Source organism: Anas acuta, chromosome 10 (assembly GCF_963932015.1).
Source record: "Anas acuta chromosome 10, bAnaAcu1.1, whole genome shotgun sequence".
NCBI lineage: Eukaryota > Metazoa > Chordata > Aves > Anseriformes > Anatidae > Anas > Anas acuta.
In genome coordinates, this window is record NC_088988.1 from 11,988,406 (window position 1) to 12,016,400 (window position 27,995).

The 27,995-nt window shown below is 64.5% G+C and overlaps 1 protein-coding gene across 5 annotated transcripts; it reads left to right on the forward strand.

Moving 5' to 3' along the window:
• The first annotated feature begins 2,117 nt into the window (after nucleotides 1-2,117).
• Nucleotides 2,118-27,547, forward strand: RIPOR1 (RHO family interacting cell polarization regulator 1). Of its 5 annotated transcripts, XM_068693689.1 has the most exons (23): nucleotides 2,118-2,292; nucleotides 3,254-3,361; nucleotides 16,018-16,144; nucleotides 18,312-18,461; nucleotides 18,846-18,924; nucleotides 19,166-19,189; nucleotides 19,476-19,529; nucleotides 19,675-19,827; nucleotides 19,911-19,974; nucleotides 20,049-20,092; nucleotides 20,229-20,354; nucleotides 20,540-20,688; nucleotides 20,900-21,029; nucleotides 21,866-22,687; nucleotides 22,880-23,019; nucleotides 23,376-23,550; nucleotides 23,702-23,837; nucleotides 23,918-24,079; nucleotides 24,166-24,324; nucleotides 24,670-24,866; nucleotides 24,949-25,032; nucleotides 25,443-25,533; nucleotides 26,578-27,547. In XM_068693689.1, exons 3-23 carry the CDS (start codon nucleotides 16,044-16,046, stop codon nucleotides 26,673-26,675), a joined length of 3,138 nt encoding a protein of 1,045 aa, XP_068549790.1. In that variant the 5' UTR covers nucleotides 2,118-2,292; nucleotides 3,254-3,361; nucleotides 16,018-16,043; the 3' UTR covers nucleotides 26,676-27,547. The 5 variants fall into 5 exon arrangements, with proteins under 5 accessions (XP_068549790.1, XP_068549787.1, XP_068549788.1 ...); XM_068693686.1 differs by lacking the exons at nucleotides 2,118-2,292; nucleotides 3,254-3,361 and adding an exon at nucleotides 7,164-7,278; XM_068693687.1 differs by lacking the exons at nucleotides 2,118-2,292; nucleotides 3,254-3,361 and adding an exon at nucleotides 8,429-8,648.
• Nucleotides 27,548-27,995: the final 448 nt, after the last annotated feature.

Genomic DNA, 27,995 nt, shown 5'->3' on the forward strand with positions numbered 1-27,995 from the left:
TTAGTGCCTCTGCCTTCACCTGGCTGCGGTGCCCTCGCTGAGACTGTCTCTGCCCTGGCCTGAAGCTGTCCTCTGCAAAAAATAACCTGGCATTACAGCAGTCTGTCTGCCTTGCCTTCGGCTGCTCTGAGCAGAAGGCAAGCCCCAGGGAGCATTTCGCCAGCCCAGAGCCCTGCCGTCTTCCCAAGCTGCTGAGTGTGCGTGGATCTGATCTGCCTGCTCCCTGCTGTACTTGTGCCCATCTCTGGCAGGCTCGTTGCTGCAGGCATCCTGGTGGCACTTTGTGCTGGGCACCGTGTCCTTGTGAGCAGCTTTGGGGTAGGACTGAGAGGTCCAGCAGTGCCACAGCCCAGTTTTGTTCCCATTATGGACCCAGTAGCCCTGGGTGTGGGAAATCCAGCCCCATGGGGAGCAGGGCATGGGACTGGCACTTCTGCTGGATGGAGAGGCTGAGAATATCAACAGCTGGGCTTCTGCAGCAGACAGGGCTTCTGCATGGGTCAGGCAACCCCGGGCTGCATGATTTTGCTTGAGGGTGGCAACAGCCCCGAAAGAAAGGGCTTTGGGGTGCTGCTGGGACCACCACTCAGCCCCACCAAGCTGAGCTGTGCCCCTGCGAGCTGCAGCAAACCCCAGCACCAGCCTGCCCTCCCCAGCAGCCTGCTGAGTCACGGGCAGCAGCGTTTTCCTCACTGGCTCCAGGTTCCTCCCAAACCAGTGACATTTTGGTAGCCCAGCCTTCGGAGGGGCCAGGAAAGGTGGCAGGGGGGAGCATCTGCCAGCTGCATGCAGCTCGGGACAGGTTCCCATGGCTGCAGGTGGCAGAGCTGCCCCTGCAAATTCAGGGAGCAGTGCAGGGGACAGGGAACAACGCCGCTGTCCCCAGCTGAGGGCTGCTTCGTGCTCCGGAAACCCGGAGCTGGGCGCTCTCCAGCCACCCGACTTCCCATGCAGGTGCTCGCTCCTCTTTGCTCTTTTCTTTCCCAGCCCCACCTCGCACCTGCAGCCGGGGGAGCTGGCATCCCCTGGCCACATTCCCTGGGGGGCGAAGCAGCACAGAGCAGGGAGAGAAATCCGTTGGGAGGTGTGAGAAGGCTGTGGGATGGGAGCTGGTGAATCCGTGAGCATCCCTCTCGGAGGGGCCCTATGGGCAGGTCTCTCTGCTCCGACACTTTGCCAAGCGGTGTCGGCTTTTCCTTTGCTCAAGTTCCGGGTGTTTGTGCTCCTGCGGCTGATTATCTCCACGCTTCCTCTCCAGCCTGATGTTTCCTGCCCTGCTCACTCCCTTTCGCTGGCGTTGCCCTTTGTGTCAGGCTTATCTCCCGGTGCTGGGCAGCGTCAGGCCTCCGCGCTCCCCCTGCTCGCCGTGACGGAGGCCGGTCGCACCCGTCGCCTCTCTGCTCGCCGGGGAACAGATTTCTTGCTTTCTTTGATTTCTTCATTCTTCCAGTTTTCTCTTCCTTCCGTGCCTTGCCCTTTCCTGCCACCGCTGTCCTGGGGGAGGACGGCTGGCAGTGAGAGATGGGGAGGCTGCAGCAGGGCACCCTAGGAGAGCCCACCCTGTGCCTTCCAGAGGGCTGCAGCAAGGGGCAGCTGAAATTCTGGCTCCTATCAGCTCCCTGGGAGCACAGGCAAGCCAGGACAGAGCAAGGAGGATTTAGGATCCACCTGCATTTAGCAGCTTAAAGCGGGATGTCCTTGATCCATCTCTACCCTGAAGCTGTAGGACAGGTGCACACGGGGCTGCAGCGTTGCCCACCCCATAGCGGGCACATCCGCAGAGGACCCAGGCCCAAAGAAATTAAGAGATTTGCCCTTGCAGGTGGTGGCACTGCAGTGCCGGGTTGGAAGAGTGGGATGCTGAGGCTGTCTCCTAAGAGCACACCCTGGGGCAGCAAGGACCCGCTTCCCAGGGTCTCCCACCTGCTCTGAAAGACCAAAAGACACCCGGAGCTGGGGCCAAACATGCCCATGGGAAGGATCAGGGCAGATCCCGCAGCCAGGTGGGGCGAAAGAGAGGGGCAGGGCTGGGGCAGGGCTGCTCCTGCGGTGGGTCGGATGGCCCCAGCTCTGGGAGGTGGAGCAGCAGGAGGCAGCTCAGGGCCAGCAGCACACGAGGAAGCGCTGGGACAGCCAGCACAGCCGGTCTCAGCAGCTCCAGACCTTCGCCGGTGGGGGGAGGACCAGGAGCAGAAGCAGCCGGAGCTGCATGGACCTCAGCCAGCACCTGGAGATCCCGTCGGAGTGAGTCTGCATCTCCTTCCAGCCCCAAGAGCTCTTCGCCCTGCCGAGGTGCGGGTGCTGCCCATGGCACGAGGGACGGGGCAGCGGGACGGTCGCAATGGGGACACCCCACGGTGCTGCGCTCCCAAGGCTCGGAGCCCCAGTGACCGTCCCCAGCTGGGAGGGTTGGAGATCACCTGGGGGGGACCTGGGGGGTGCCAGGACGAGCAGGGGAGGGTGCTGGGTGCAGGAGGAAGGCAGCTTGGCAGGAAGCACGTCCCGAGGAAGCCGAGTGGTGCCAGCAGATAATGCGCCTGGGCTTCCTCCTGCACCACCGCAGCAGCGGGGTTGGGTCTGCCGGCCGCTATCTGGCCCTGCAGCCCCACCAGCGTGGCCCCCCTCTTGTTGCATTATTAGCAGCAGCTCGCCCATCCCCACCTCGTGCTTAACCCGCTGCTGCCTGCCCCGCTGCCCTCTGTCCCTTTGGCTGGGGGCTGGAGGCTCCGTGGTGGCTCGAGGACGGTGCCAGGAGCTCGCCGCTGGCTTTGCCTGCTTGGGGACCAGCATCTCCCCTGGCCACGCTGCGTCCCAAGGGGACCCTCACCACGGGAGGGTGCTGACTGGCACCGAGGGAAGGTCCTGAAGGGCTTAGCTATCTGTGGTTGCCTCTCCCTGCTGTGAGCTGGTCGGATCCTGCCCGGTGTTTCCTTTGGAAGCCCCCTGGGGAGGCTCCATGGGGCAGCCTCGCGACGCTTCCCGCGCCCGGCTTTGCACAGATGTAGCTCAAGCACCTGGTGAGCACTGCGGAGGAAATCCGTCGTGGGGGAACAGAACCACAACATTGCTCCAGCTCCACTTAAAGAGCCAGGACTGAGCTGCGCCACAGGGGCTCTGGAGGAGACTTTTTTTTTCTTCTTGTGGATCCTTGGATAAGCAAAAATTCAGTAATTCCAACGTTCTCCAGATTACCTTGTTCTCCTGCAACTGAGCTCTGCCCAATTGTCCCCCTCCCCATCTTCTTGTTTGGCAGGGAGAGGACCTCAGTCTCCTATCGGCACAGCCTACCCCTCCATGCTGCAGCTGTGTCCTTCAGTGCTGCGCTGAGCGCTGGTGCCCAGGGGGCCAGGCAGGAGCCGAGGTACGTCACCAGCCACTGGCGGCCCCGGGGACACCGCGGGGACTGCACATCAAGCCGAAGCAAGAGGGCTGCAGGGCCCAGACAGCACCCTGGGGTGCTGGGCAGGGTGGGACCTTTGGGGCGTGCAGGGTGCAGGATGGACATGTAGTACAGGAAAGGTCTGGGGAAGTTGGGCAGGGTCCTGTTGGGGCACAACCACTGCTTGGATCTTCCTTGTGCTGGGGGCTGTGGGGAGCGCCGTGCTCAGCCCTGGGCAGGAGGTGTTTTGCTGGAGCCCCCAGCCCCCTGCACATCACCACCCAAACACATCAGGGCAATCCCTCTGCAAACCCAGGGGACGGGGACTGGTGTAGGGATTTCAGGGGTGTCCCCGGAGAGCAGCGGGTGCCCATCCCGTGGTTTCTGTCGCAGCCTTTGCTGGAGACATGGAGCAGAATGGCCAAGGAGCCAGGAAGCTCCAGGGTTGGTGCCACCAGTCCCAGCACCTCCTGCTGCCCCCTCACCTCCATCAGCATCTCCCACCCTGCGCCCTTCCCTTCCACCCCACAACGTGCCCCACAGGTTGGCCCCGCTGGCCCAGGGATGTCCATGCCAGTGATGTTCTCACGTCGCCTCCCTGCCCCTGGACTGGGTTTTCATCCCCACCAGCACCGTGTTTTGGCAGCTCAGCTTGTCTTTCTCTCCAGTGTCCCCCTCCTTGGAGCCAGGGAAGTGGCGCTGGGGAGGAGCTTGGCTTCTCCTGTTTGTTATTACAGGATAAAGTTACCCTTTAAAGCAGAGCCAGCGCTGTCAGGGCTGCATACCATCTGGGAACATCGCTTGTTCCCAGAGGCTCCGATTCTCTTCTTGTGCTCGCTCGGAGCCACCACGCTCCCAGCCCCGGGCACAGAGAGGGGGGCACGGCTGGGGGGATCTGAGAAGGTGCTCGGAGGCTTCTCCTCCCACCCTGTGGGGACTGAGAGCAGGGAAGGCGGCCTCTCCATGAGCAGGAGAGCTCTCCTGGCTCTGGGGTGTATGGGGAAACAGGAACAAAAAAGCAAGAGCCGGGGGGCAGTGGAAGGGCAGGAGCAGCGCGTCCTCGCTCAGCATGCAACTGGGAGGGCTGGTGCCAGATCCAGAGGTGTCCTGGCAGGGGTCAGTGTTTCTGGGGGCTTGAGCTGGGGGCCGGCCCCTTGGAGCTCAGCAGTGACGTGTGCGCGGGGTGGAGGGGAAGGAAACGGAGCTGGGGGGGTTTCCTGCAGAGCTCCTGCACCTTCTGTGCTGCCGCAGATGTCTCCAAGCCGGGCGGGGAGCCCAGACCCCGTGCAACCCAAGCAACCCACTGCTGGCAGGGTGACACCGGCCCCAACACGGAGTCGTCCCCGGCAGGACGATGAGAGGCAGCACGTGCCAACGGCCCGCGTGTGGCACATAAAGGAGCTGGGACCTGGTGGCACCAAAATGTGTGTCGCAGGTGTGTGAGGCCCCTGGACATGCAGAGAGCCAGGGGGTCCCCGGGGAGCAGGGGAGCATCAGCTGCGGTGGGAGGGCAGGGTCCGTGCTGGTGGCACGTGTCCCCACACTGCCCCTGCCCCACCGTGAGGACAGGGAAGCAATGGGGCAGAATCGCCCAGAAGTTTGGGTGATTTCCAGCGCTGGAGGTTTTCAAGACTGGACCAAGATCAGAGCAGGGAGATGTGGGCCAGCCCTGGCCACTACCTCAGTGGCTCTTGCTTTTTCCAAGGAACTTTTGTACCAGGCAGCTGTGGCTGTGTGAGTGTGGGTGGTGGAGACGGGGCTGCCTTCACCAGGCTCCTTGCATTTGTGAAGGGCTGGCATGAGCCTGGAAGCATCCACGAAGCCGAGGGTAGCCCGATGCCTGTCCCTGCCGTGTGCTGGGATCACTCAGAAGCCTCCTTGCTCCATGATGTGCTCTCACTCATATCAAGAACACAAAAATTCGGGTGTTTATGTGCCTTGCTGCATGATCCGGGCTGGTGGAGCCGTGGTCCGGCAGGGACAGGAGATGGTTACAGCCGCTTCCTATTGCCCTGCAGCTTGCTCATCCGTTCTCATTTCCTTAACCCATGTCCCAGTGCGTTGTTATTTCATTCGGAGGGCAGGGATTATTTGCTGAAGGCTGGGGGTTGCTACTGGGGGTGCTCTCACATATCTCCGGCCGCTCTGGGAGACCAAAGCGGGGCTGCCTGAGCTGTGCCTGGGCTCTCAGCGACCCGGAGCCGAGCCCAGCACGATGCCAAGTGCCTGGGCTTGCAGGAGAGCGCGTGCCGGTCTTGTGCATGACCTCAGCCTTCCTGCTCGGTGCGGGACAGGCCCTCAGGGGCTGCAGGAATCCTCTGAATCACAAATACTTTCGGCGTGATTACGCCAGGGCGTGAGACGTTTCCTACGGCGCCGAGGTGGGGACGGCGTGCGGGAGACATCACGGAGCTGGCGTCTGGTCAGCCCTGTGCCTGTCCCCTCCAGTGTGCCGTCCCCTGGAGATGCTGCCTGCTGTCCTCCTGGGGTGGATCTGCTGCAGATCTGCCAGCTCTAGGGTTTCTGTTTTTGCTGCAGGGCTCTGTTTTGGGTGCCAGCTTGCCCGGCACAGTCTGGCTGAGCTGGCCGGGTTTCCAGCAGGGCTCGGAGGAGCTCGGCCAGCCGTGAGTCAGCCAGGGCTGCGGAGCTGGTTGCTCACACTGCCCCAGCACCCTCCTGCCTCCGTTAACTCCTTCCCAGATCAGGCTCCTCCACCACCACGCACCCGGAGGAGCCGGGAGCCTGCAGCGGTGCCGGCTCAGCTTGCAGCGTGGGGCTCGTGGACGAGGCACCTTGCTGTGGGGCATGGCCGAGGTGAACCGTGGCTGCCCTGCACGAGCAGCTGGATGTCCTGGTGTGAGGTTTCGGGTGCTGGAGGCTCCGTCCTGCACCGCTCCAGCGCAGAGCAAGAATGCAGAGCATGCAGCTGCTCCGGGGCGTACGTGGAGCGAGGCATGGAGCCAAGCCCTGGCCTCGTGCCCTCTGGAGAGAGGGGAGAGGAGGACGTGGCTCGAGGCCCAGCCTCCACTGAGAAGAGCGATTCGGGGGGAAGAAAACCTCCACGTGTTTGTCCATGCCATGGATGCATCTCGGAGGGCTCGCTGCTGGCTGGTGGGCGCCGTGCCTCCTTAAAGCCAGGGCTGGTGCTTCGAGGAGCAGCCAGGTTGAGGTTGACCAGGACCTCCAGAGGCCACTTGGTCGAGCCCCCTGCTAAAACAGGGCCACCTCGTGCTGTGAGGGTGTGGGTGAGCTGTGCTGTGCTGGCCAGCCCTCTGAGCCAGCTGCTGACCTGCGGGGACAACTGGAGGTGCTGTGCAGAGCAGCTGTGGGGGGCAGTTGCAGACCGAATTCACAGCTGCCGTGCCGGGGCGGTGGCAGCTGCCTGAGTTTGCAGCGAGCCTGGAAATCCATGGGTCAAAGTGCTGAGCTGGTGCTGGCACTGCTGGGACTGGAAGCACTCTGAGGATGACCCATGTGTGCTGAGCTTCCTCCAAGTGCTCTGCAGGGTCTTTGTTCCCTCCATGATTTTTTTTTTTGGTGAGGACCCAGGGAGGCCAGCAGAGCATCTGCCAGGGGCAGGTCCCCTGAGCTTAGCAGGGCACCTGTGCTTGCACTTTGAAGGTCCACACATCCCTCTGAGCATCCACACGTCCCCCTGAGCACTGTCAGAAGGGGACAGCACTTTCCTGCCTTCCCCTGATTAAATTTGCTCGCCAAGCACGTGGCTGCCCTTGGAGAGCTTTTGGAGGTGGGTAAGGCAGCGACACCATCCGCAAAGTGTGGGTGGGATCCACGCGGGATGCGACCCACCCCAGATGCTGTCACAGCTGGCGAGGAGGTGCTCAGTGTGCCAGGACCATCCTGGAGGGACAGACACCGCATGGCACCAGGGCTTTCAGGTGGGTTGATTGATCCCCATGCTTCTGCCCAGTTCTCTCCATGCCTGGTTTGGTTTTTCCTTTGATCCAAGGGTCCCGCTGTCCTCTCTGCCACGTTTTCTCCGCCGTTCCTTCCACACAACCTTGAGAGCTGGGACACCTGGCTTCCCGCAGGCTGTCCTCAGCAGAGCCCCCCCGGCTCCACGTCTCCGCTCTGCGGCACTGCTCTGCTCCTCGGCGGCCCCAGGAGAGCGGTGGTGGCGCAGCGATTTCCCTGTCGCAGATATTGCCCTGCTCTGCTGAGCTCCGCGACGTGGCAAGGAGCTCATTAGCGCTTTTGGGTTGCAGGGCTCGCTGGAGCACTGCGCTGTCTTGTCCTTGCTCCGCGGACGTCTCGCCGGGGCCCAAAAGGCAGCAGTCCCACTTAAAAGTGGGTCGGTTTGGGTGGATCTAGGACAAGCAGAGAACGATGGGTTTGGGAGATGGGGGGGAGTGGGGTTCGTCCACCCTGCAGATGTTCCTGGGGGCGGATGGAGGAGGTGGAGGAGATGCCACTGTGGAGATGGCAGTGGCTTTTAGGGCACGGAGCGCAGGGTACGGCCCGTGGCAAGGTGCACCCACGGCGGGGCTGCCTTCCTCAGGGTGCTGGGGGGCTCCTGCCCTGCGCAGGCTGGTGGAGAGGGAGGCTGTGGGTCCGTGCCTGTGCTGTCCCCTGGCAGAACGGGATTGCTCTGTGGTCTGTGGGTGGGCAGGAAAGTGGCAAGGTCCCCAGGTGACAGCAGAGCTGGGCTCAGGTCTCCGCCACCGACTGACCGTGCGGGTCACATCCCTTCCCCTCCCCAGGGTGCTGTCCCCTCGGCCTGCACATGCTTGGAGCTGGAGCCCGGGGGGCTGTGATGGCCTGACCGTGGTGGCAGGGGGCTCCATCCACCGGTGGGGACACGCTGGGCGTGGGTGCCAGCAGCCACCAACACCAGTGCCATGCGGGCTGTCCCTGGGCTCCTCGGTGGGCACGGGCTGGTGGGGGCCCATCGGGGTCCGTGGGGACGCTCGTCCTCACCCTGTCACAGTGCCGGTGGCGGTGGCGGTCACGGTGGTGGCGGTGTCACCGGTGGTGGTGGTGTCACCGGTGGCGGTGACGGCGGCGGCTCCTCGGGGAGGGCCGGCGGGGGAGGCGCTCGGTGGCTCCGCCATTGGCGCCGTCCGTGCCGTGGTTTCCTGCCGAAATCACATGGCTCTGGCGTTTCCATGGAGAGTGGCCGGGGTGGGCGCTGCCAAGCGCCTCTGAGCCTTCCCTGCCTGCTCCCCGTCCATGGGAGAGGAACAAAGGCGATGCGCCCAGCCAGGCCTGCTCTCGCCGCCCGCGCCGTCCCCCGCCTCTCCTGGGACATGTGAGTGCCACCCGGCCCTGTGGCGGGGGGCTCCGTGGCGGGGTCTCGCCCTCAGCTGGTCCCCATTGGGGTGGGGACAAGGACAGGGCTCGGGGGCTCCGTCCCTGGGTCCGGACGGAGGCGCTGAGGGTGGGTTGGGGGCTCCACCGCCACCGGGAGCGTGGGCCGAGCGCTCGGGGACAAGGGGACAAGGGGACGGCGGTGACAGCGGTGACACCGGCTGCCCACATCGGGGCTGCCCACATCAGGGCGGGGGTCTGGGGCTGAGGGGACGAGGGGCTGAGGGGCTGGGGTCCTGTCCTGCCCCATGGGGCTGCGGCAGAGCCCGGTGCAGGGTCCTGGGGTGCCGGGTGCCGGCCATGGCTGGGGGCTGCTTCCTCCTCCTCCTCCTCCTCCTCCTCTGGGCAATGGAGGGAGGAATGCTCGGAGGAATTAATGAGACAGATCTGGCTTTGTTGCGGGCCCCATCCTCCTATCTCCCGGCCCTGCCAAGAAATCCTTTGGGAAGCCAAGCGCCGTTAACCCCTTCCCTGCTGCGGCACAGAGCTGGGCTGTGCCCCGGCCCCATATGGATCTGGACACGGCACCCTCGTGGCCGTCAAGGGGACCTGGTGTGTCCCACCACCCCCTTATTCCCGGCCGTGGTGGCTGGTGGAGGTCCCCGAGGCTTTGCCACGTTCCCGGGGCAGGGGACAGCTTGGTGGGGTGGGAGCTGGGGTGCCCCGTGCTGTCCCCACACAGCAGGGGTGCAGGGACCTGCGGGAGCTGACGCGTGGCTCTGGGCTGTGTCCTCACCGTGCTCCCCAGGGGGACATCCCAACGGGGTGCCTGGGGGGACCTGGGGCTGCGTGCCCCCCAAAATGTCCTTGTGTCGGGCTCCAGCTCCGCTGGTGCAGGCTGTGACGGGCACGCTGCCGTGCCCCGCAGCGGAGAACCAGGTTTTGGGGCCCCAGTCAGGGCAGGGCAGTTGTCCCCGCTGTCCCCGGGGGGGACATGGAGCGGTGGAGCCCCAGCTTTGTGTGGGTGGAGGCCGCTGCAGGGCTGCTCCCACCGCCCATCTCCCCGGCTTGTGCTTTGGGGCTATTTATAGGGCTGCCGTTTATATCTGCGCTATTTCTGCCCCGCATGGGGAAGGCGCGAGGAAGTGACGGAGAGGGCTCCAGCCTGCTGTGCCCAACCCACCGGGGACAATTCTGTCACCAGCATTGTCACCCCCTGTCCCCTCCCTGCGTCTCCCCCATGCCCACCAGCTCAGGTGGCAGCAGCTCCTGCCCCAGCCCCTTGCCGTGCCCGTGCTGTCCCCAGGAAGGGGCTGAAATATCTCCCCCATCACCTCGGCCTTTGTCTAATTGCTGCTGGTGCCAGGGGGGGACCCCACTCCCTGGGCAGGTGGCCTCGGAGCTGGCTCCTCTGTCACACGCTGCGGTGGTGCTGGGGGCAGCAGGGAGCTGCCTGGGGATGTCCCCGTGTTTGGTGCAGCTTCCTCGGCCTGCCAGGACCCAGCCCCGTGGCCGTGTCTCCACTGCTTGGGATTTAAGGTTGCGTCTGGATGCCCCTGCACCCTTGAGGGGGTGACATTTACCCCGTGGCTCTTGCCGTGGCCTGATCCAAGGGATCTCCCACCTCGATCCCTGCACCTTGCGTTTGGAGACGCCTCGTTTGGGATGGGGGAGGCTCGGGGCAGCTCTCCATGCCCAGCAGAGGAGCAGACAGAGGGAACACCCCATGGAAATCATCCATGCAGGGTGCCGTACCCACATCCTGGGGGTCTTTTGGTGGTCTCCCAGCGGGTGCTGTGCCTTCGCTGCCTGCGTTACGGCTGCCCACCCTCCGCAGGGAGTCGGCGTTGAGCTTTAATGAGGACAAACGAGCTGGCACGGGCCGGGGCTGCGGGCGCACTGCCTGGGCGTGTGCCGGGCACCAGCCCCATGCGGCTGCCAGTGAGGCCGCGCATGAGGTCAGCCTCGATGATGCTGCAGCCTCCCTGCTCCGTGGGGAGCTCCGTGGGGGTGAAGGGTCCTGCGTGGCCTCCTGGTGCATCCTTTTTGGGGGTTCTGCAGGGCCGGGGGAGATGGGGGGATCTCACCACGCCTCGGGGCTGGGCTCTGCTCCGTGCCCGTGTCACCGGAGAGGAGGCTGCGGGCAGGAGGGTGACAAGACATTTCTGTTGCCAGCTCCCTGGCGTGGAGGCCTTCCCCTGCAGCAAGCACCAGGATGTTTTCGGCAGGCTGCTGGCTGCTGCTGGGGGAAACGTCCCCCAAATGCCACCTCCCCGCAATTCCGTGTGGCACAAGGGTGGCAGGGGGCACCGGTAGCGCCCCAGTGCTGTGAGCACCCCGTAAAGGCTCTGCCCTGATGCTTTTCATCCTGAACCTTGCCTGACCTCCCTCTAAAAGCAGCAGCAAACAGGAAGGGAGCCGGGGAGGGAGGCGTCTCTTCCTGCCGTGGTGACGGCAGCCTTTTCCAGTCGGGATGGGGCCGGGCTGCTCCAGCCTCCTCCTTCGGAGCTGGGGCTACGGCCAGACAAAGGCCAGGACCCAGGCAGGGACCTGTGGCCCCCAAGTGGGTCACATCTGTGCCACGGGCAGGCTGCAGGGTCCCCTTGCTGTGGGATGCTCTCCAGGGACAGAGACTCGGGTTCCTCTTGCCCTTAGGCTCGGCACTGCTCCGCAAAGGACTTTTCCCTGTCCTTGCACCTCTGCTGCCCCTTGGGATCTGGAGACCCGTGGGAACGCAGCCTGTTCTGGCTCACCGTTCATGCCCTGCTGATTTTAGTGCCGAATTCCTCCACGGAGTGAAGTGCCTGGGGAGAAACCCCACGTTGTTACGGGTACCACAGCCATACCCTTTAGTCCCCACATGGGAATTGCACCCAGCATCTTCCCAGAGCCCTGCGAGGAGCTCCTTGCTGAAGCCAGCTTCTCCAAGACACGGGCTAGGAAAGCCTGGGCCAGGAAATCCTTTCCCCTGGCAGCTGCTGAGTGTGGTGTCCGCGTAGGGCGCACCGTCCTATGCTGTGGGACACCCACAGATAACTTTAAAATTAAACAAAACAAAACGAAGCAAACAGAACAGCCATCCAGAAGAGAGCAGCAGCGACGTGCGCACTGCGCCGGGCTCATTGAAGGGGCCCCTTCCCCGCGGAGGGGACGGACGGACGGACAGGCGGACGTCCTCCCTTCCCCGGACCTTGAGTCACGGCCGGGGGCCGCGGCAGGGCCGTGATGTCAGCCCGTGGGCAGGGGAAGCGTGGGAGGGGACAGCCGCCCGGGGCAGCCCTCGCCGCGGCCCCGCGCACCCCAGCGGCATGAGAGCCAGCCCCACGCCGCCGCCCGCAGCACCCCGCCGGACGGGGGACGCATCCCACCATGAACGGCAAGCAGAAAGGTACCGAGCGCCCACCGAGGGCTTCGCAGGGCTTTCGCCCAGCTCTCAAATCACCTGGGGAGCTGGGAGCCTCCCAGACACCAAAACGTGGCCGGAGAGGGGCGAGGGGGACGTGGCTCAGGGCTTGGGTTGTGAGCGTCTTTCTGGGTTGGGGAGGTTTAGGATAAGGTGCTCCGTGCCGTGGGGAGGAGATGTGGGGCTGTGGGGATGCTGGTTCCGTTCCCCGTGGCCCTACAGAGAGCTCAGATGTGCAGCAAATGTGGTGCTCAGGAGCTCGAGTGTCCCCACTGCTCGGCAGACCCTGGTGACTTGGGGGGTGGCGAGGCGGGGGGGCCCTGAGGTTTGCAGGGCGATGTGGCCGGGCTTTTGGGGTCTTTTTTGGGTGAGGGACTGCACCCTGCTTGCCGCGGGGAGCAGAGCTGTCCCTGCTGGGGTAGCAGGGATGGGTGTCTGTGACCTGAGGGGTGGCTGTCACGACATGTGGTGTCGCGATAGGTATGGGGTGGTCTAGGACCTGCCAACCCCACAGCGGGGGGGTCCTGGGGCCCCTTCCCTACGCAGGGACCACGTTTCCCTGGCAGGATTTGGTGGAGAGCGGCTGGTGCCCAACACGGCACCCTGGAGAGGAGCAGGTTGGGGTGAAGGAGGCGTTTGGGACCTTCACAAGGTTCTGCCAACCCCACCAGCATCCTCCAAGAGGCACTCGGGGATCAGAGCCCCGTGAGCTCTGCTCAGTGCCCCCGAGAAGGCTCGCAGCCCTCTCCGGAGCAGGAGCGGGGGCTGGTGCCCCTTGGAGGTGCCCCTTGGCACCCCCCTCGAGGAGCCTGTGGGTGCCCCGGGATGTCACCGTGTCCCCCCCTCCCGTAGTGAGCCCTGCCCTGCCCTTCCTTGGGGACGCTCCGAGGGGTAAATAAGCACTTCCTCCAATTCTTCCCATTCGCAGCTCCTTCCCTTTCCTGCCTCCCTCCCGCTCAAGGAGCCGGCCAGCGAGGGCGGACGCCGGCACCGTGCGGGTGCCAGCGGGGTCTGCGGCTCTGGCCGGGGGCTGTGACCCGTAGCACCGGGATTTTCTCTCCCGGCTGAGTCACAGGGGGGCTACGGTGCCGCTCACGGTTTCTGACTCATCCCGCTCCCAAACCTGATCCCCCCCTTGGCGTGCCACGGGCTGGGCTGGGGACAGGCAGGGAAGGGGCCCCGGAGAGGCAGAGCGTGGAGAAGGTCAGAGCAGAGGCGGCTCCCAGGCCCTGTGCTGAGCCCCGGATGCTCCCATCCTCTGAGCTGGGGCGGGAAGGAGGAGGCAGAGCGTGGCCAAACGCTGTCCCAAGCCGGAAAGGGGCTGGCGGGGGGCCGGGGCGTGCGTGTGGGTTCAGGCAGCAGGGACGCAGCTGTGCAAACAAGGGTGCAGTGGCTGGGGTGGAGGGAACGGCGCCAAACTCCCGCGTTTGCAGGCTCCAAAGGTTTTCCCCACGGTGCACCCTGCTAGCAAGGGCGAGCTCGCCCCAAGGTGCCCTTGCTGGGGTGCCCGGGGAGGTGGGTGCACCCCGCTGGTGCTCCAGCCGGGCTGTGGGTGCCAGCCCTGGGGGTTCAGGGGGACGGAGGGCTCCGCGCTGGCCACCTTTGGGTGCGATGTGTCTGGCCGTGGCGGTGGGGTTGGGGGCTCGGAAGGAGCCGGTTTGTGTTCCTGGGGCGTCTCGAGCTCCCGGGGTGTTGATAAACTCGAAAGAGCGACCTGAGGCTGGTGTCTGAGTGTCAGAAACAGAAACCAGCTGGGACCAACCCAGCCGGTTGGACTGCCCCCTCGGTGCGCCGCGCTGCGCCGGAGGAAGCTGGTAGCAGCATTCTTGGTGTCCGAATCATCTGGAGAACACCAGGCACCGGGACGGGGGCTGGAGAGCCCACGGGGAGGGCTCCGGCGCTCCCCGCCGCCCTCGGCACGGCTGGCAGCACCGGGATCCTTGGCAGGCAGGGCTGAACAGAACGAGAGGGACAGACGGACGGACGGACGGACGGACAGACGGACAGGCTCCTGGGCTGGTGCTCCGTGGCAGGGGAGAGCTGAGGGCGCTCCGCAACTCGGGCACGGCGGCGAGGTGCGAAAGCTTCGTCAGGAGGCGGCTTCGTTAGCGCTGTAATTAGGGGCAGGGGGCGGGGGCTTTGTGGGGTTGGCAGGGCTCCGTGGGGCTGCTCAGCTTCAGGGCTTGTTCTCAGAGGGCTCGTGCAGTGGGCTCGGCTGGTGGCGGGGACATGAGCGAGTCGGTGTCCCCATGGGGCTGCCCTCCCTGCGCTGAGGGGCTCCAGACCACCATGGGCAAGATGCCGGGGCCAGCTGCCCCTTCCGTGCCCCGGGCTCTGCTCTGTGCCGCCGGTACCAGGTACCTCTTATCTCGGTAATGTCAGGAATGCACCGCGCTGGGGCTTCCCCTGCTCCGCGGGAGGAGTGTGCCAGGAACAGACCCCCCCGTGCCCAGCTCGACGCCTGCCTGCGCCAGGCGTGAGCATCCGCCGTGGGCAGGGGGAGGATGGGGTTCGTGGGCATCCCCCTCCTGGCTGCGGGGTACTGCGTGGGGTGCTGGAGGTGCTGGGGGAAATCCCTGGGATGTCGCAATGTGGGGAGAGCGTTGGGATGGGATGAGGACATCGGTCCCTGGGCTGGGGCACAGGGACACGGTGCTGTCAGTGGCCACAGCTTGTGGCAGCGCTCCTGGACCTGATGCTCGAAGGCAGGAGCATGTCCCAGCTGCTTGAGGCTCCTTGAGGGATTTGGAGAGACATCAGGCATCACTCCATCCTGGGGAGTTGTGCTGCTGAAAGGCATTGCCCCCGTGACACCCCCAGCATCCTTCCCCCGCGCAGTACCCACACACCCCGGTGCCCGATGCCCTCCTGAGAGCCCCCACGCTGCGATGTGGGCAGCAGCAGTGCCACAGGCCTTGCTCGCTCAGTGGGGAGCAGATTAAACAGCCCTGCAGAGGGTAATCTGCCTGGGCCCTGCAGGGATTACAGCTCCTCCTAATGAGCTTAATTGGGACAGTGTTGTCCTGGCGACTGCAGGGACCGGCACCAAGGTAACGCCGAGGCTGTGGGACCCGCAGAGCCGCTCGGCTTGGACTGAGCAGCGAGGGGGGGACGTGGATCTCCTGCCTCCCATCTCTGCTTGCCCTGGGAGCTGAGAACACCCCGGCTCACCCTGGTGCTCAAGGAGGTTGGGGCATGGCTTTGCGGCGGCTGAGCAGGTGCGTGGGGATGTTGGGGCCGAGCTGCAGGGCTCTGCGGCACCAGGGGAGGCTTTGCCTGGCCGTGGAGGTGCCCCAGGCCCAGGCTGGTGACACCGGGCTCCCCAGCATCTGCTTGAGGACTGTCTGTGGTTGTTTACCTCTGGCAGCGGCCGGGAAGGCATCAATGCTCTCCACAGTGCAGGGTGGCAGCGGGGTCCAGGCCCCGGTGCTCAAAAATCTGCTTCGTCCTGCCCAAGGCGCGCATCTGGCATTGCCCTGGGGGCAGGAGGCAGTTTTGGGGCTTTTGCGGTGGCTGCGGGGACTTCCCAGGGTCCCAGGAGGGGCAGGGAATGGCTCTGCCTTTCCTTTCCCGATGCAGAGCTCCTGGAAAGGGCCGGGGAGTTTCCAAAGCACTTTGTTGTCCATGGGTTTCCATCCTGCTCGCCGGAGCGAGAGGAAGTCAGCATGGAGACGGCAAAGGGCCGGGCAGCAGGGTCCGGCCCCGCGCCCTTCCTGCCCCGCTGGCGAGGTGGCCGGGGTGGCTGGGGGACAGAGGGACACCTCTGGGACCAACTGGGGCTCAGGAGGCTGGCCGTGATGTTGGGCACTGGGCATCAGCCTCTTCCCGTGGCTCACACGGGGCCGTGCGGGGACATATCCAGGTGCCGCGGCCACCCTGCTGCGTGGGTGCCACCGCTGTCCCTGCTTCAGTGGCACCCTGCCTGCGTGCACTGCTGCTGCTCACCCCTCTGTCTCGTGCCCCACAGGGAGGCCCTCCAGGTCACACTCGACGATGTCGCTGTCTGCGCGCCCGCAGCGCCGAGTCCTCGTCGCCAAGATCAATAGGAGCCAGTCGTTCGCTGGAGTGAACTCGACAGCCGACCGGCCCTTCAGGTAGGAGAGGGGTGCCTGGTGCTGCGAGGGATGGGGACAGGGACGGGGACAGCACTGGTGGCAGGGCCTGAGGTGCTGCCCCTTCCTGCTGCACCTCCTGCAGGGACCCTCGTGGTACCCAGGGGATGTTGCTCCGGGGGCTGCGGGGAGCGTTGAGGCCAGGTGGGACCCTGAGTCCGTCCCCAACCTTCATCTGTCCCCGTCCCAGCTGGGAGGAAGGGCCCTGCTGTTGGAGCACGGCGGGGGCAGGCAGATCACGATGGTCCTCAGGAAGTCCTCGAGGGTTTCCCTGTGACCATCCCGTCATGTTTAATGCCTGCGGCGAAGGAGCCGGTGTGGTTTGGAAGCTTTGTGTCTCGGCCGCCTCGACGTCCTGTGGCTGCGAGTTTCTCTGCTTGAGTGCTGGCGTGACTCAGGGCTTCCTCTGGGTCATGGCAAACCCGTTGCTGGAAGGTTTTCCTGGCTGCTCCATGAGCTCTGCTGTGAGGAGCAGTGAGCAGAAGGTCCCTGCTTCACCTCTCCGCTGCTGGTGATTTTATGGGATCCATCGTATGGTTCTCCCTTGGCCGAACCACACGTCAAGGGGAGCCACCCCAGGTGCTGCTCAGCCCTGCACCCTCTGCTCCTTTCCCAGCTCCTCACGGGGAGGGAGCTGCGGGTGCGTCTCGGGACAGGCATGCCGTGGGTTTGGGCTGTGGCATTTTAATCCTTTTGATCCCATTTCCATGCTCCTTACCTCCCAGTGCACCCAGCACCTCCCAGCCAGGACAGACAGCCGGGTGGCAGGGGGAAAGGAGTGCCGAGAGCGAGCCAGGCTCCAGCAGCACCTCCAGGAGCCTTGCCAGGCTGTGGGCACAGCAGAGCTTCCCCTAAAATCCTAATAGAATAGGATTCTATTCTTATCTGGCCACCAGCACGCCTCTCTGGATCTGGGGGTGCTGGAGTGGCAAGGAAGTGATGGGGAGACGCTCATGGTGCCCAGGGCCCTGGAGGATGAGAATGAGGAGGGATGGCCATGGAAAACAAGCACTTGCCTGTCATGCTGGCTTGATACGAGGCCAAGACGTTTGCTTTCCCCTACCAGTGTTTCGGGGAAGTTTTTTGGCCGCTCCTCCAAGGAGCTGCACAGGATGGGAGGTCCGGCCCGGGACGGCGCTGGTGGCACGGCCACGCTGGAGGGCGGAAGGGAAGATCCGGCCCTGGCGCTGCTGGAGGGGCCGGGGAGCGATGGTTGCACAAGGCAGGAAGGGCGGTGTTGGGGTGGCAGGAGAGATGTCCCTGCTCCCTGTGGCTGTGCCGATGAGGGGGTGACAGGCTCCTCGTCCCCATGTTGCTCCCGTGCTGACACCGGCTGCAGTCCCTCTCTGTAACCCCACTGTGGCAACCTGGGGTGCTGACGAGAGCTTGGTGACCCTCTGGGGGATGGCCAGGGCTGGAGATGTCCCCATGGCCACTCCAGTAGCACAGCTTGGCTCCAGGAGGTGCAAGTTTGCCTTTGTTCCCCCTAAAAGGAGCCTGGGACCCCACAGAGGCATCCCCATGGCCAGCATCTCCAGCCCCTCTGAGACGGGGTTAGCTCCCCGCTGTCCTCCACCATGAGCTAAGCAGATGCTTCCTTGTCCTCCGTGTCCACTTTGGGGTGGCCAGATACATCCAGGGGCCATTCTCCCTCCTCGCTCTCCCATCTGCCTTGGCAGTGAGGTCTGGCAGGGCTTCACGGGGAGGCTGAGCGGGCACAGGACCGACCTCGGTGCCTGCGGACCGTGCATCCCAGCTGGCTGCTCTGCAGCAGGGGCGCACGAAGCGCTTCTCCTCCCTGCGTGCGGGGTGCCCGAGCTCCCCACCAAACATCTGCATCGCTCCTTTTGGCCCCGCTGCTTCCTCCAGCAGCCAGCAGGATGCTGTGGGCGCGGGGTGGGAGCCGTCGGGGCGAGGGCGCGTGGGGCAGGCGGCCCCGCAGCCCTGCACAGCCCCGTCTCGCCCGGCCCCGCTGGCCGGTTAGACTGGCTGCCAGCGAGTCGTGGGAGAGGCAGGCAGGTCCGGACGGAGCTCCTGGGACCTGGCCTCTTTTCCAGAGCTCCCTGTCGCGAGACAGAGGGTGCCCAGGGGGACCCCGGCGCTGCGGGCTCACCCTGACCGTGCCGGCTCTGCCTGCCTGTCTCGCCAGGAACCTCTCGCCCTTCACGCCCACCGTCTCCCGCAAGACTGGCTCCAGGGTCAGTAGGATGTTCTCAATGTCCCACAAATCCCCGCCACCCAAGGTGCCTCAGCCCAACCGCCTGGACGAGGTGTACGAAGCGCTCAAGAAGGGCTTGACGTAAGTGCTGGGCCCCCCTGCGGCCGGGTGGTTGGAGTCAGGGAGCCCCCACGCGTGTCCGTGGGCCCCCCGAATCGAGCTGGGTGTGGGTTTGGGGTGGCAGCCACCCAGCAGGGACACGCCAGCTCTCCTGGGCACGTCCTGCTCCTGCACAAGAACTGCGTGGGGAATGGGAGTGCAAATCCCAGTGTCCCACAGCAGGAGGGATGCAGTGGCATCACCTCTCCGAGACCGTCCCCGTCTGGGGTGTGCCCAGTGCTGCAGCAGTGCCCCCGGTCACATCCCACGCAGAAGCTCACGTGGGCTCCCTTGCTGGGGTGGGGAACGGAGTGTGGGGCTCGGTGGCGTGGTTCCAGACTGACCCCATGGTGCTGGTGTCCCCAGAGCCTACCTGGAGGTGCACCAGCTGGAACTGGAGAAGCTCAGCACCCAGATCCGCGAGTCCAAGAGGAATTCGCGCTTGGTGAGTGACGCTGGGAAGCCTCACGGGGTTGTGGTCACAGCTGGGACTTCGTTTAGCTGTGCCCCAGCGCTGTCGGGCTGCACGGGGCTCCTGTCCTGCTGCCATGCACTCCCCAGCCCTGGCTGGGTGCTGCATGTCCATGCTGACATGCTATGGGTGACGGGTGCGCCGTGTGCCAGGGCTCTTTGGGTGGGCAGAGCTGGCTTCGTGCTGCGTCTTATCCCTCTCCTTTCTCCTCCAGGGCTTCCTCTACGATCTGGATAAGGTAAGCGGGAGCGGTGCCCCGTCCCCCTTACCTCCCCACATCCCAGTGCCAGGGATGTGCTGCCTCCAGCCCCTTCCCTGCTTGTGCTCCCCTTCTACTGCCCTCCTTCCCCTGCATGGCCGGGACTGGGGCTCTGTGGCAGGGTGGCAGGGGACAACACAGAGACTGGTGGCTTGTAGCCCTCTTCTTGGGACACGTCCTAGCTGCAGCATGAGCACGGAGCAGGGCTGTGTCCTGTCCAGCTCCTCTTGGGGAGCCTCTCACGCCATCTCCTCTGTTTTTCCAGCAAGTGAAGTCAATTGAGCGCTTCCTGCGTCGCCTGGAGTTTCATGCTAGCAAGGTAGGAGCTGGGGAGCGGGTTGGGCTTTGGGCTTTTGGCCTCGGTGTGGCACAGGGACTGGGAGACCTCCTCAAGAAGCCGCTATCTCTGCCTGCTGCTTGTCCCCCTGCCCCTCACGGCACCTCTCTCTGGCCTGTCCTTGCAGATCGACGAGCTCTACGAAGCCTACTGCATCCAGCGGCGGCTCCGCGATGGGGCCCACAACATGGTCAAGGCTTACAGCACGGGCTCGCCGGGCAGCCGAGAGGCACGCGAGAGCCTGGCTGAGGCCAGCAAAGGCTACAAGGAGTACACGGAGGTCAGGCAGTGGGCGCTGGGTGGCCTGGGAGGGTGCCGGCACCGCGGGCTGTGGGTGACGGGAGCTCTGTCCCTTGTCCCCAGAACATGTGCCTGCTGGAGAGCGAGCTGGAGAGCCAGCTGGGCGAGTTCCACGTCCGGATGAAAGGTAACACGGCCCTCCACAGCCCCGGCCCTACACCCGCACATCTTGTCCTGACGTCCCTCTGCCTTCTCTTGCAGGGCTGGCAGGTTTCGCCCGGCTCTGCGCTGGTGACCAGTACGAGGTGCGTGGGGCTCTGGGCTTACGGACAGGGATCTGCTCTCCTCCCTCCCTGCGGTCCTCGCTGTACCTGGGAGAAATGGGTGGGCTTTGTCCTGGGTGCCGGTGCCCCCATTCCCATGTCTCTGCTCCTTCCCCAGATCTTCATGAAGTACGGGCGGCAGCGGTGGAAGCTGCGGGGGCGCATCGAGGTGAACAGCAAGCAGGTGTGGGACAGCGAGGAGATGGTTTTCTTGCCTCTCATCACCGAGTTCCTCTCCATCAAGGTATGGGGCCCTGCAGGGAGGGCAACACCGGGACCTGGTGGGGAACCAGGACCTCACCCAAATCCAGCCCGTGCTGGGGATGGAGGGTGCTGTCTGGTGGTGGTGGCATCCTGGCAGCATCAGGGGTGCTGCGTGCACAGCTGCCAGGGGGCTCGTCTCATCCTCTCCTCCTCCTCCTTCGCCAGGTGACGGAGCTCAAGAGCCTGGCCAACCATGTGGTGGTGGGCAACGTGTCCTGTGAGACCAAGGACCTCTTTGCGGCTCTCCCCCAAGTGGTGGCTGTGGATATCAACGACTTGGGTACCCTCAAACTCAGCCTGGAGGTGACCTGGAAGTGAGTACCCCAGTAGGCTTTGCTGGTAGCGTGTGGCAAGGCTGGGGGCACACAGCTGGCCTGTCTTGAGCTTTCACCCATCCCAAAACCTGGCTGCAATTCTGGAAAGCCACAACTGCTGTGATGTCCAACACCCTCCCGCTCACTGCAGAGCAGGGTCGAGATCTCCTGTCTTGGGAAGCTCCCCTCACCTCCCTGCTCTCCTCCGCAGCCCCTTCGACAAGGATGACCAGCCCTCGGCAGCCAGCAGCGTCAACAAGGCCTCCACGGTGAACAAGCGCTTCTCCACCTACAACCAGAGCCCTCCCGACACGCCGTCCCTGCGGGAGCAGGCTTTCTACGTAAGTTCAGGGCCACGCGGAGCTGCCTGTGGCTGGGGCGAGGTGGCCCTCGGTGGGATCTACTTCGTTGAGTCGAGCTTGCCAGGAGAAGTCCCGATGGGTGGCACAGCTTGGGGACAAGGGCGGGCAGACCTGCCCCGGAGCTCTGCTCCATCCGTCCCACCACGGCCCCCGGCACCGGCCCTCCAACCCTCACAGCTCCTCTTCTCTCTGCCCAAGAGCCCGGCGCGGGCAGCCGACAAGCACGGCTGGTCCTTGTTGGACATCTTTCGGGAGACACTCTTGGAGAAGCTGTCTCGGAGCTGCTCCTGCGGCGACGTCTCCTCGGTCGAGCTCAGGAGATGGCCGCGGCCGGGCCGCGTAAGTGCGAGGGCTGGTGCCGGCCTGTAGCGTAGCCCAGTGGCGTGGCCGTCCTGTCCTGCCGTAGCGTAGCCACTCCTCGTCTCCTACTCGCCCGTGAGTGGAAGGCCTTGGCCGTGTCCCTGCTGGTGGCCGTGCTGTGCCGTGCCGTGCCGTGGCGGCGCTAAGGTGGTGTGGTGCCGGCGCGGCGCTGGCATGAGGTTGGCTGGGGTGACGCTGGTGTGATGTTGTTGACATCGCCTTGATGTCATCGTGGTGTCATGACATCATCATGACATCATCATGACATCACCGTGATGGCGGTGCTGCCCTCTGCGGGCTGGTGGCGGGGCTGTTGCTCTCCTTGCAGCCGAGGCGTCCCCGTGGTGTCGCGCCTGCCGTGCTGGGTGCCACCAGCTGGAAGGGGCAGCAGCACGCCGAGGGGCGCCCCTTGCACGGCCTCGGCGCCTCCTGACACCTCCTCATCCCCTCCACAGAACATGCTGCGGCGCCAGGAGGAGCTGGAGAACGGCACGGCTTGGTCCATCTCCTCCGAGTCCTCGGACGACTCCTCCAGCCCCCAGCTGTCGGGCAGCGCCCGCCACGCCGCCAAGCCCATCGTGCAGCCCGAGGTGCAGGCCTCGGCCCCCGCCATCGAGATCTCCTTCTCCCAGCAGCAAGAGGAGGCCGGGGCTGGCGGCGGTGTCCCCGCCGGGACAGCTCTGCCGGGGCTCCCGGAGGAGCAGGGTGGCCGCAAGAAGGACCCAGTGGCCAACGGGCACGTGCCCTACGCCCGGACTCTCAGCCATATCAGTGAAGCCAGCGTGGACGCGAGCATGGAGGCCAAGGCTGCGGAGAGCCCGTGGGAGCCCTCTCCCAGCCCAGAGGACCACGGCGCGGGCGAGCCAGATGCGGACTCCCTCCCTGGCGCCTCAAATTCGGTGCCAGAGGGCTGGGCAGGGCAGGACAGTGGCCCCGAGGCCAAGCCCCGTGCCATGGTGGCGTGGGCTGAGACTTGTGAGACGGAGGCCGAGCCGGTGGCAAGCCCGGCACCCAGCCCAGCACTGGCACAGGAGGTTTGCAGCAGCGAGGTCCCCGCGCCGGCCGCGGTGCTGGCACAAGCCCCCGCCGAAGAGGAGCCTGTCCTCGCCCCACACGTGGCCGCCAGCCCCCCAGCAGTCCCACGGGTGAAGGCCGTGGACTCAGGGCTGGAGGAGGCCATCAGCCTCCTGGCCTCAGCCCTGGATGACTATCGGGGGCAGTTCCCAGAGCTGCAGCCGCTGGAACGGGAGCTCAAACACCTGGAGGAGATCCTGCTGGTGAGGAGGCTCAGAAGGAGGCCACAAGAGTGGTTGGGGACAAGGGGCAAGGGTGGTGGGGCTGTCCCTGATGGTAGTGACCATGGACAAGGGTGGTGGGGCCATCCTTGATGGCAGTGACCAGGGATGAGGGTGGTGGGGTCACTTTGGCTGCCTTGCCAAGACCCGTCCGTGCCATCCTTTCCTCCACAGCACAAGCAGGGTGTGTTCCTCAGCCGGGCCTCGAGCATCAGCCTCACGGTGGAGCACGCTCTGGAGAGCTTCAGCTTCCTCAACACCTCGGACATGGAGGACTCAGAGGGCTCCGAGGAGGATGCTCTCCAGGACGAGAGGTGGGCAGCAGGAATGGGGCCTGGGGCAGGATGTGGCCCTGGGGCAGCGGGGATGGGGGTGCCCAGTTCTGGTGGGGTGCCTCCCTGCCCCGGCACATCTCGGTGGGCTCATCTCAGCTGGGGACAGTCCCAGCTCATGAAGGAGAAGGATCTGGCCCTGCTGGGGACACCCCATGTCTCCATGGAGACTTGGGTGCCTTGTGATCCTGGGACCGATTCCTTTGTCCAGTCCTGAGTAGCTGTGTTACTGTAGGTCCTACTAAAACTGCCCAGTGTTGCCCCCGCAGCAGGGGGTGAGGATGGGTTGGATCCAGGCTCTCTGCACTGACCTGGCTCGATCTCTCCCTGGTTTTTAGGAGGGCCAGCAGAGCCCGGCGTGTGAGCAGGGCCCCCAGCGCCGGTGAGGTGGGAGCAGACGACACCGGGACATGCAGTGGCTCCGACGGCAGTGCCGACCCCATGAGCACCGGCAACGAGTTCCTGGATAAAGCCCTGGTGCTTCACCTCCACAACTGCAACCGCCTGCTGCTGGTGAGAACAGGGGCTGGGGCACGGCGGTGGGGTTGGCCATGGCTCCCTGCAGCTTCTGGCCCCGATAAACCCCCCCGGAGATGTCTCGCTGTGCTTGGATCTGGGCGCTGCGCTCCGATCCTAAAGTCCTCGGCGTGCCTGTGCCTTGCAGAAGCTGGGCACCTTTGGGCCCCTGCGGTGCCACGAGATGTACGCCCTGGACAGGCTGCTGCGGGAGGCGCAGGTGCTGGAGATCGTGTGCCAGCTGACGGAGGAGCGACTGGAAGCAGCCACCTCTGCTGCCGGAGGTAAATGTGGCACGGGGCTGGGCGGGCAGGAGGTGGCAGCCCCCTGCCAGAGGAGGCTTGACAGCGCCTTGTCCCCACAGTGGTGCAGTTCTCCACGCGGAAGGACGGGGTGCTGCCCCTTTGGGACCGCTGCGTGGAGCTGCCCAACATCTACACCTGCCCCGTGGAGCGGTTCCTGCAGGTGCTCAGCGCCCAGTACGCAGCGCCCGTCAACGAGAGGCACCCGGGACTGGCTGATGCAGGTGAGCCCGTGGGATTTGGGGAGGGAGCCTCCAGCACAAGGTGTCTGAGACTGCTGCACAGCCTGACCCCCGTCCCTGCCCCGCAGTGTGTGTGAAGCTGGTGGAGGATGTGCTGAACCGGCGGCTGCCCCGGCGGCCCGGCGGCACCCAAGGCGAGCAGGTCACCATCTTCCAGTACTGGAGCCACTTTGAGTCCCTTGGCGCCCTGGTGCTCGATACCTACGTGATGGAGCTGGCGGAGGAAGGTGGGTGCCCTCCTGCCCTCACAAAACCCTGGCTTGGGATTCCCAACCCTGAGTATGGGGTGCCAGAGGCCATGTTGTAGGATGTGCAGCACCTCCACATGCCACGAGCCACCACCCAGACGCTCCCCCATCGCTGGGGTGGACCCAATCCATTACTGGTGCACAGCCCCCTCCCACACTGCCTCCCTGGGCACCCTCTGGACCTTACAGGTCCCCAGCATCGCAGCTTGGTGCCCCAGCAGCAGGGCACTGCCCCTGGTCACCCTGTGTGAGGTCCCTGTGCCTGCTGTGGGGAGGGAGGCAGGGGCGAGCGGGCCGGCGGTGCTCACCCGGCTGTCCCCGCAGTGCTGCTGGCGCAGAACCTCAACTCGGACGACCAGGACGTGGTGCTTCGGGCGCTGAAGCGCGTGCCCGAGGGCCGCCTGAAGAAGGAAGGGCTGAAGGCACTGAGCCTGCTCCTCGTGGAGGGCAACAGCAAGGTGGTGAGCGCCGTGTCGGCCCAGCTCCGCAGCCTGGCGGAAAACCCCCGTTTTCGCCAGCGGGTACGTCGCGGCCGGGAGGGGAGGAGGTGGGCTCCAGGGACGCTGCCCCGAGCGGTGGCCCTGACCCTTTGCTCTACCCCAGGCCCTGGTGTGCTACCTGGACCAGCTGGAGGATGAGGAGGTGCAGACGCGTGTGGCCGGGTGCGCGGCGCTGGGCTGCCTCAAGGTGAGAGGGGTGTGGGGAGGAGCAGCAGAGCTCGTGGGACATTCATTTTCAAAGCTGGGCTGGCCACGGGGTGGATGAAGAGGAATCTACACACCCAGGGCAGCCCAGCAGTGCCCCAGTGGTCTCTGCATGCCCTCTTGCTGCTGGGAGAAAGGAGCTGGTGGTGCCCAAAACTTGCCAGAGAACCAGGCAGGGGCACTGGGAAGGAAAAAGGGAAGGGACACAGTCAAGGGATTTTGCTGCTCAGGGCTGGACTGGAAGAAGGAGAGCTCCATGGGGACTTGGGGACTTGCCGTGCCAGCCTGGGTCCTGCCATGGGGACCTGGGAACCCGTTCTGCCTTCCCCTCCCGTCTATGCCCACATGGATGGTGCTGCCAGCAGTGCTCAGCCCTTTGCCCCTCTCCCGCAGGCCAAGGAGAGCATCGAGCAGCTGGTTTACCTGTGCCAAACCGACAAGGAGCCCGTGCGGGAGGCAGCCAAGCAGAGCCTGATGCTGTGCGGTGAGTGTCCTGCGGCACCCCTGCTCCCTCCACACTCACAGCTCCCTCCATGCCCCCAAGGGGCACCTCCAAGCCCCACGCTGCCCACGGGAGAAGGTGACCTGCGCTGGTCCCTGCCTACCCCACGCTCTGGCTCATGGTGCCCCAAGCTCTGCGGGGCGAGAGCAGGCTGGCGGTGGGCAGTGAGGGCCAGGAGTCTTGCAGCCGCAGTGCTAAGCGTGGTTGTTATTTATTATTTGCTAGATGGCACTGAGAGAACCATCTGAGTGGGTTTCTAGGCCTCCAGGTCGCGGCAGCTGCTGCACAGGTTGGGACACGTGAGCCGTCCTCGTCCCCCAAGTCCCTGCTCCTGCCGCTTTGCTCACGAATGTCTCCGTCTTAGAGCCTGTCAGCCGTGTCACGTTTTGGAGTCTGTGTGTCTTGGTTGTCCGTAGCGCCCACCCCCGTGGCACCGCCGGCACACGTAGGTGCCCCGTGTCCTGTGTCCCAGCAGACCGTCCACGTCCCCAGCTCCTGCTGGGGCTGTCCGCTGTGTGCAGATTTGTGTGCGGGGCTGCCAGGCAAAGATCCCCGAGCCAGCTTGTGGTGTGGACGTGTGCATCCCTGTGTTTATGTGGGGGTCCTGGCGAGCCCTTGGGGGTCCCCGTGTGAGTGCATGCAGATGTGCACAGCTGTTTGGGGTGCTGGTTGGCACAGCCCCGAGCCCTGGCTGTCTGCGAGCATGTGGGGCCAGAAACTAGTGCTCTTGGAGCTGAGCTGCGGGTGATTCCTGCCCCGTGTGGGCACGGGAATGGCAGGCAGGTGAAGAAAAGGAATTGAAGCATCAGAATCAGGGACTCTGGGGGCTTTTAGAGCCTGATCCTGGCTGGGACCTGCCCAAGGAGAACAGGAAAAGTCTCTGCTCTGTGTCTGAACCACACTGGCTCAGCTCTGCCGGGCATTAGCCACATTTTCCTTAAAGGCTGGGGAGGGCAGATGGGGACAAGCAACGTCCAGAGCTTCTGCAGTTTGCTTTGCTCCACTGACCACAGCGTGTGCTTGCAGGGGAAGATGGCAAATCAGCCCACCGGCGGCTGGAGGAGACCCTGGACAGCCTCCCGAGGATCTTCGCGCCAGCCAGCATGGCCAGTACAGCTTTCTGAGACGCCGCACGAAGCCACCCGCCACCCCTCGAGGCCAAAGGCACCGCTGGGCTACCTGGGCTTGCACGGACTGTGCCCAGCCGGGTGCCAGCAGCCCCCAGCTCGCGGCAGCACAGCGCAGCATTACCCCCGCCGGCAGCTGGCCGCGGCCGCACACTGCCTTACGGAGCACCGCTTCCCCTGCCCCCAAAACGCCGGCCGTGCGGGGTGCCACGTAGGCACCCCCAGGCGAGGAAGAAGAGGGGGGGGGGGCTCGCCGCACGTCCCACCCTTCGATTGCTATTTAAAATACACGAGGAAACCGCCCTTCCTGCCCTGGCAGGGAGACGTACTGGATTTCTCTGCCTCCTGCCTTCCCGTCGCGCGAGGGCACGTGCCCTCTCCCGGGAGGAGCTGCACTTTGGAAACGACGCCGTTTCTTTCCAGGAGTCGCCTGGGCTGTGGGGACCGCTGCCCTTCGCCGGCCTGGAAGTCCCCAGGACTTAAATAAAAATGAAAGATGAGATATTAATATATTCTGCTGGCGTTTCTTCTTTCCAGCTCCACGTGCTCCTGTCCCTCTCCCCGGTGGCGGCTGCAGGGAGCGTAGCGAGGTAACGGCCCCAGCCCAGAGCCCTTCCTGCCCTGCTGGGAAGTGCTGTGGAGGGCAGGGGCAGGAGGAGTGACAGAGGGACAGACGGACGGACGGACAGAAGCTGCCACCTTTTTTTTTTTTTTTTCGGTTTTATTTTATTTTTTATTTACAGATTTTTGCAGAAAAACGAAAGCAAAAAATCCTTTTCTATAATGTCTCTATAAATCTATATATAATGTAATTACAGAGAATGACTAATTTTGATTTTAAACCAGAAATAAAAACAAACCTTTAATGAGCCGTGGTGTCGCTGCGTGGGTGTTTCTCCGGCCCCGATGCCACGGGGCAGTGCGATCTACTGCCGGGCCGGGAGGGGTTTCGGGGGATGATTGGGATTTCTGCCTGCTCTCACAGTGTGCCGTGCTGTCCTGCCCTCCAGGGATCCCGTCACAGTGGTGATTTAAACACTGCTTCCAGTGTCATCTTTGCAAACGCACCTTGGTTCAGGTGCCTGTCAGGGGATTGCTTCTGGGCCGGCTCAGCTGGGTGTTTCTCCAGTGTTTGGCAAGCTGAGGATTGAAACTGGCCTTTGGCCTCACCCAGAGGAGGGCAGGCGTCTCTTTTCAAGCAGTGGAAGGAGTTTCCACACTGCTTGAGCTTTGCAGGAGTTCCCGAGATGCTGCAAAACCTTGGCTGCTGGGCACAGGAAGCAGAGGCAGAGCAGGGTCGTGGCAGAGCTGGTGCCC

Coding starts and splice junctions, on each gene's coding strand:
- RIPOR1 (XM_068693686.1), top strand. CDS start 7,179: ATGCGACCCACCCCAGATGCTGTCACAGCTGGCGAGGAGGTGCTCAGT. Junction 20,093..20,228: donor GCGCTGGTGACCAGTACGAG/GTGCGTGGGGCT, acceptor CTCCTTCCCCAG/ATCTTCATGAAGTACGGGCG. Junction 25,534..26,577: donor GCAGAGCCTGATGCTGTGCG/GTGAGTGTCCTG, acceptor GTGTGCTTGCAG/GGGAAGATGGCAAATCAGCC.